This window comes from Sus scrofa, chromosome 6, assembly GCF_054392235.1.
Source record: "Sus scrofa isolate SSC_HxYL_T2T_F1_AM1 chromosome 6, Sscrofa_HxYL_maternal_Yorkshire_Landrace_v2.0, whole genome shotgun sequence".
In the NCBI taxonomy this organism is placed as follows: domain Eukaryota; kingdom Metazoa; phylum Chordata; class Mammalia; order Artiodactyla; family Suidae; genus Sus; species Sus scrofa.
Window position 1 is genome coordinate 63074028 of NC_139388.1, and position 6987 is coordinate 63081014.

The 6987-nt window shown below is 55.4% G+C and overlaps 1 protein-coding gene across 1 annotated transcript; it reads right to left on the reverse strand.

Moving 5' to 3' along the window:
- Positions 1-221: 221 nt before the first annotated feature.
- Positions 222-4829, reverse strand: LOC100525227 (leukocyte immunoglobulin-like receptor subfamily A member 6). Its single transcript, XM_021094960.2, has 8 exons — positions 4648-4829; positions 4352-4483; positions 4159-4194; positions 3690-3974; positions 3242-3544; positions 2731-3027; positions 2180-2482; positions 222-1124 (listed from the first exon to the last, which is right to left on the reverse strand). The coding sequence occupies exons 2-8, from the start codon at positions 4383-4385 to the stop codon at positions 988-990; spliced, it is 1395 nt and encodes a 464-aa protein (XP_020950619.2). The 5' UTR covers positions 4386-4483; positions 4648-4829; the 3' UTR covers positions 222-987.
- Positions 4830-6987: the final 2158 nt, after the last annotated feature.

Genomic DNA, 6987 nt, shown 5'->3' on the forward strand with positions numbered 1-6987 from the left:
GTAAAGCTCTCAGGGTGCTCTCCTGTGGCTGCCCTCTCTCTGCATCAGCGTGCACATTGCACTGAGGTTGGTGACCTGAGTCAGGTCGATGATGTGCAGGTGCACAGCTGGAGGGGCCTGACAGGCATGTGGGAATATGCCATGGTGCTGTGGCTGTGTCCTGCACTCACACAGTCACAGAAGTTTGCGGTGGCTGCTAGTGTGATTGAGAAGCTGGATGGTCCTCACTTGGGAAACATGATTTATTCCTTATTTCTCCACTCTGATTTGGTACATCCACAAGGCACCCTCAGATTGGCCGGGAAGGGAGTGTTTTCACCAGAGAAATAGACAAAGGAGGTAAATCTTGGAGTTTTAAACAATGACTTAATCCTAAACCCCATTTACCACCACACCACCTGAATGACACTTGAAACTCGGGGTTCATTCACCTGATGGTGTTTCTGAAAAATCCACACCAGGTGTCCTCGGATGAGGAGAGAAGACCTTTTGGAGTCTAGAGAAGTATTAAGGAAATTGTTTTTGATTGATCTGTCCCAAACTAGATGTGATTTTTCCTAGTGTGTTCTGTAATTTAAAGCATATTCAGTGTTCTGAGATGAGGGTATGGCAGTCAGTATCACACACCAGAGAATGTCAAAATTAAAAATAAAGGAAACTACATTGCAAGAAACTGGACCAGAGCACGCAGGTGTGTAAGGTCTGGGCACACACCTGCTATGTGGGCTGCGCCTCAAGTCCCAGGTGAGAGAAGACAGGCCGTCAGAGAGAGGCGTCCAAGGAGGAGGAGAGCACCTCGGTTTAACAGAGGCAGAGCCCTGCACAGGGACGCCCCAGTCCTCACCCCGCACCCACATCCCGTCTCCCCCTCCATGGTCTCAGCAGGCAGTTCTCACAACACTGCAGATTCTCTTCCAGAACCTCCTGGGCCCATCGGCTCATTGCCAAGGTTCTGCCACTCTGGGCGGTGCCCTGTGGCCTCTGTGCTCAGCTCCTGGCCGCATCTTGGGTTCCTCCATGGCCGTGTCGAGCCTGGAAGAGCAGAATCCCGAGGCCCAGCAGGATCAGGGCAGCCACGGCCATCCGGACAAGGTTCTCCACTGTGTAGTCTTCAGGGGGAGAGGCTAGAGGTTGTGGACAGAGAGGTCACAGAGGTCAGGGCAGATCCCAGTCCCCCCAGAATCCTGGGCACAGCCTCCCCTTTATAGGACATGCACCCCAGAACCCAGCCCCATAACTGAGGATTTCTCTTCCTCACCACTCGTGGGATCTGGCTGGTTTTGAGATGGGCGGATGGTGTCTGCTTGTCTTGAGAATCATGAAGTAGGGATGTGAGTGAGGAGCTGGGGACACACAGCCCTATCCTGGGTTCTGTGCCCCCTCAGTGGAGTCTTCCCTGTGTTCCCTCTTGTATGACTGTCTCAGACTTTTCTGGGATTCAGGACACTGTGCTGAGCGAGCTCCAACAGGATAGACTCGGGACACCCCCCCAAGAACAGGAAGCTCAGCTGGTCAGTGGGGTGTGACCCAGCCATGTCCCCCGGGAACCCCCCCTCCACAGACCCACGCTAACCCCTGTGGGGGACTGAGTCCGTGGGGGGGAGGGGAGCCTCCCATCGGTGGAGAGGTTCCTGTGGGTCTGATGGGAGGTGAGGGGGCTGGTACCAACATCTCCCTCCCGTGACCCCCTTCACCCACCACCCTCAGAACCCCTGGAGCCATGGCTCCCCCCATCTCTGCCTGACCCCACCCCCCCAGACAACCAGCCTGTCCTCGAGCCTCTGAGCAGCATTAGCTCCTCCAAGACTCAAAACTGCCCTGGGGTGGCCTGTGCTCCCTGTGAACAAATGGGCTCCGAGACTCCCCCGTTGTTGCACTGGGGCCTGGGGTGGGGACCAGGGCTCCCAGGGGTCCTAGGAATGAGGCCAGGAAGGGGCCAGGGGCTGAGACTGCCCCTGGAGTCCTCGCCTCACTAAACTCTCCCTACACCTGCCCTGTCTCCTCCCGAAGACCCGCCCATTGCCCACCTGGCAGCTTCCAGACCCGGGGGAGGGGAGGGGGAGGCAGGGGCAGCAGGGCCTTTGAGGGGCAGGTCCCCTCACTCCCAACCCAGCCAGGAGCTCTCAGGGCACAGGGTCCTGGGTTGCCTGAGCTCAGGACAAGGTCAGGGTGCCCTCACCTGAGACCATGAGCTCCAGGGGGTCACTGGGCTGTGACAGCAGATAGGGGTCCCTGCTGAGTGAGCTATAGCACCTGTAGGTGCCCCCATGGGCCAAGATCACAGGACCCATGGAGAACTGGGCCTGGTTCTGCCCAGCTCGATGCTGTAATCCAATTCGCAGTGGGGGATGGACCACCCCCTCCTTGGACAGAAGGAAAGTGTCCATCGGACTCCATGACTGACACAGCAGGGTCACGTTCTGTCCTGCGGCCACTGAGGGGCCCGGCTGCACCGAGAGGGAGAGTGTGGCAGGGAACCATCCTAGAGAGAAGGAGGTGGTGAGGGGCTGCCGGCCGGCCTGGTTCTGAACAGAGACTCGGCAGGGCCTCTCTGAGCACCCTCCTCTGTGTGTGTCTGTGTTTCTCTGAGCCTCTCCATACTCCTGACCTCCAGTCTGGCTGTCCCTCCCTCCCAGGGGACCCCTCCCCCTGGTCCCGGCACCCCCCTGGGGCTCCCCCAGCAGGGCCTGTGCAGAGGCTGGGTCCCCGCCTGACCCGCTGGCTCCTCACCTGCCACCAGGATGTCCAGGGGGTCACTGGGGGCCGACCACAGGGAGGAGAGGTTGTGTCCACCGTAGCATCTGTACCGGCCCCCATGGAGGCCGCTCACCTGGCCCAGGCGGAAGTGGGCCTGAGAGAGCCCAGCCTGGGGCTGCCGGGCAGGGCGCTGGCGGAGGACCCGTGCCCCCTCCTTGGCCAGAGCGAACCTGTCATAGCTGATGGCAGAGCGACACTGGAGGGTCAGGCTCTGTCCAGAGGCCACGACAGGGCCCTGCGGGGTCAGGAGGGAGGGCTTCCCAGAGCCCCCTGGGGAGAGAGAGCCCTGAGTTAGGGGCTGCTTCCCCCATGACCCCCTTGTCCCTCCTGGCCCCCAGGTCTCACTGTCTCTCACACTCTGGGTTCTGGTCCAGGAGCCCTACCCCCTGAGCCTCCCCCTCACATGGGGCTCTGCTCTGAGCCAGGCCCCCAGGGACCTGCCTGGGGCCCCAAAGCCTCTGGGACCAGGCTGGGCCCCCCTCACCTGAGACCAGTAGCTCCAGGGGGTCACTGGGGTGTGACCACACCTGGGGTTTGTCTCTGAAATAGCCATAGCATCTGAACGTCCCCCTGTGGCTGGGGGTCACGGGGCCCACAGGGAACAGGGCCCGGGTCTGCCTATTAGGGTGTTGCTGTGTGTCCAGGGTCCAGGAGGACTTGTGTTCTCCTTCCTTAGTCAGGATGAACCTGTCATATCTGTCCTGTGAGCCACACTGGAGGGTCACATTCCCTCCTGAGGCCACCACAGGGCTGGGCAGGGCTGAGAGGGCGGGTTTTCTGTGGGCTCCTAGGAGAGAAGGGGGCAGCTTGTTACATGGGGCTCATGGCCCCTGAGCTCCCCCAGGGCTGGGCTGTGAGAGGGACCCACCCTGAGAGCAGACTCCCTTCCTGAGGTCAGAGCCTGAGGCTGGGCCCCCTGAGTGTCCTCTCACCTGTCACCACCAGCTCCAGAGTGTCACTGGGCTCTGACCTGCCAGAGGGGCTGATGTAGTAACAGCGGTACCTCCCTGCGTAGACCTGGGTCATGTACGGGATGGAGAACTTGGCCTTGTCCCCAGCCTCCAGTGGGCTCAGTCGGTCCCAGGGAGTTTGCCTTCCCTCTTTAACCAGATGGAACTTCTGGTCCCCCAGGGTCCCCTGACACCAGATGGTCACAGGGCTCCCCCGGGTGACCAGAGGGCCTGGTTCAGCCCAGAGGGTGGGTTTGGGGAGGGTCCCTGGAAGGACAAGAGAGACCAGGTCACAAGACCTCCCCGCCCCCAGGCCCCCAGCTCTCAGCCCAACCCTACCTGGCTCCCCACCCTTCAGCCCCTCCCTGCCGTCTCCATGCCCAGTGCCTGGGGGTGGCCCCTTGTCCCCACGGAGGAGAGGAGGTGCTGGGACCCCTGGGCATCGACTCACCTGCCTGCACCTGGGTCCCCAGGCCCACACTCAGCCCTGGAAGAGAGTACCCGTGAGGACTTGCCCTGGACTCTGAGCAGAACCTCTCATGCCCGGGCGCCCCCTGAGTGCTGGGTGTCCCGAGAGCACAGGCTGGTATGGGGAGGGGACAGGTCCCTCCCAGAGCAGGGCTTCCCTCCCCGCTGCATCTCACCGAGGCAGAGCAGGGCTGGGAGTGTGGGGGTCATGGCGTCTCCTTCCCGTGGTCCAGGCTGTGCAGATGGGGAACTCGGTGCCCTCAGAACAGACAGGGCCCAGGGTGTGGCCCCTTAGAGGCTGGTCCTCCCTGTCATGGAGTTGTCACATCAGCAGCCCCACAGAATGGAGGACACCTCCTCCCCAGTGACTTGCTCTTGTTTCTATTACACATCAGCAACAAATCTGGTGCCTTCTGGAGATGCCCCTTCTAGGTAAATGTGACCAAGGCATGTCCTTCCCTCTCAGAGTTACCCATGGCATGTCCTTCCTCTTCAGCCTGTCCCTCAGCACATCCCCGTCAGTTCTCAGGATAACTAGGCAGGGTCCACCAAGGTTTTTCAGAGCTCAGGTCATTAGAGATGCACATCTAGCATCTAAATGCAGCTCAGTGCAGGTCAGCGCGGCTGTGAGAGCAGAGGAGAAATACAAGACTTAAGGGAAGGAAACAGGAGTCCTCCCCCAGCCCAGAGTGTGGGGTTTCTCTCCATTACAGCTCCTCCCACGACTTCTCTTTTTCTTTCAACAGCCTCCACCCCACCTTCCTGGGAACAAGCCCCAGAGTCTTCCTTCCTCCTTGGTCTCCTCGATCACTTGAGCAGAGTCTCCTCCTCATGCTGTGGTTCTGTCTTTAGAATTGTGGGACAGAGAGTGGGTTAGTGCTCTGACTCGAGGGACAGAGCTGATATTATTTAAATATTCCTCATCATGCTTTGCCTATGCACCTTGAGCTGTGAAGTCCTCTCTCTGAGTCTCTGTTTCCTTGTCTGCAGCTTGTGGTGTTGACCCTACTCCTCAGAGAGTTTGTAGGCTCAGTGGTGCCAGGACGTGAAGGGACCTGATATTGGTGCATTTGCAGACCTGGTGAAGACGTGTGGGGTGTGATGTGAGAGGATCTGGGTGTCAGTCGCCAGAGTCACAGTGGATGCTTGATGTTAACACTCACCACCGTTACCTCCCTCTGACCTTGCTACTTCAGTTTTTATGAAATATGTAGGTAGAGGCTATTGTAGGAAAAGAGAAATGAAATTCCCCCAAATAGAGAAGGAAGCATAGCAAAAGAATGAGGAATATGAAGGAACAGAGAAGGGTCTACTTTTCAGTTCCTCTATATCAGCCAATTCTTTTTTTGTTCTGACATATTTTCCATGTCAATTTCCTTTCTTCCTAGTAATGATCTATTATTTTTTAAAAATATGTGATAGCATATCTATAACACACGAGGCAATGTCTCTACAAGCAAATATTACTAGAATTTACATAACTTCTAAGAATTCACTGATTTCTGTCCATAATGGTATTGACTAGAAACAAGCAAATGAAGTGAACTGTTTCCCCAGAAGTTGCTCCAAGGCTCTCCCCAGACTGGACATCATCAGCCCTGACCCACTGTGCTCCCCCCAGATGAGCAGGGGGCTGTTGGCTGAAGCAGGAGGTCTGAGGAGGACTCACCCACCAGAATCCAGCCCCACAGTCCTTGACACAGCCCAGGAAGTGTATGTAGATATGACACATATAACAACTGAAATGTAGATCGGTGAGGATGAAGGGACCTCTGTGTTCCTAGGTTTCTCCATTTCCTTGAAGAGTTAAATACTAGCTTTCACTTGGCTGTCAAGTCAGGTATATACATGGTCATCTGAGAACAGCCACTCAAACAGCATCCTAAGAGGACTAGTTACAGCACCCATGGAGAAGTTAAAGTGGAATGCTAAAAATATTTTTAAAATCCAAGAAAAGGCAAGAAAGGGAGTTCCCGTCATGGCGCAGTGGTTAACGAATCCAACTAGGAACCATGAGGTTGCAGGTTCGATCCCTGCCCTTGCTCAGTGGGTTAGGGATCCAGCGTTGCCGTGAGCTGTGGTGTAGGTTGCAGATGCGGCTCGGATCCCGCGTTGCTGTGGCTCTGGGGTAGGCCGGCAGCTACAGCTCCGATTTGACCCCTAGCCTGGGAACCTCCATATGCCGCAGGAGTGGCCCAAGAAATGGCAAAAAAAAAAAAAAAAGAAAAAAAAAAGAGAAGGCAAGAAAGAGTAAACAGAAGAACCAGAAAGAGGGGATACACAGAGTAAAATAAAATGGCAAACCTACATAACAGTCTTAGCTGTCATTACATTATATGTAAATGGGCTAAACACAGCAATTGAAAGACAGAGATTGGCCTTAGAAAAGACAACCACAAACAAGACTACCCAATGTAGCCTAGAAGAAATTCACTTCTAATATTATGATGTAAATAGCTTGAAAGTATAGAATGAACAATGTGGATGAACCTTGGAAACATTTGAAGGGAAATAAACTGGCCACAGAATGTCACATATTGTATGATTTTACTTACATGCACTGCCTAGAAGAGCCCGATTCCTTAAGGCAGGAATTAGAATGAAGTGAACCCCAGGGGCTGGCGGAAAGGGGCATGAGTCATTGTTGTTTAGCGGGCATAGAGTTTCCATTTGGGATAATGAGAATGTTCTGGAAAATGGGCAGTGGTCATTATTGCCTAACATGGTACTTAAGGCTACTGAACTGTGCACTGTGATAATGTTTAAGTAATGGTAAAGTTATGGTGTATATATTTTACCACACTAAAAAAGT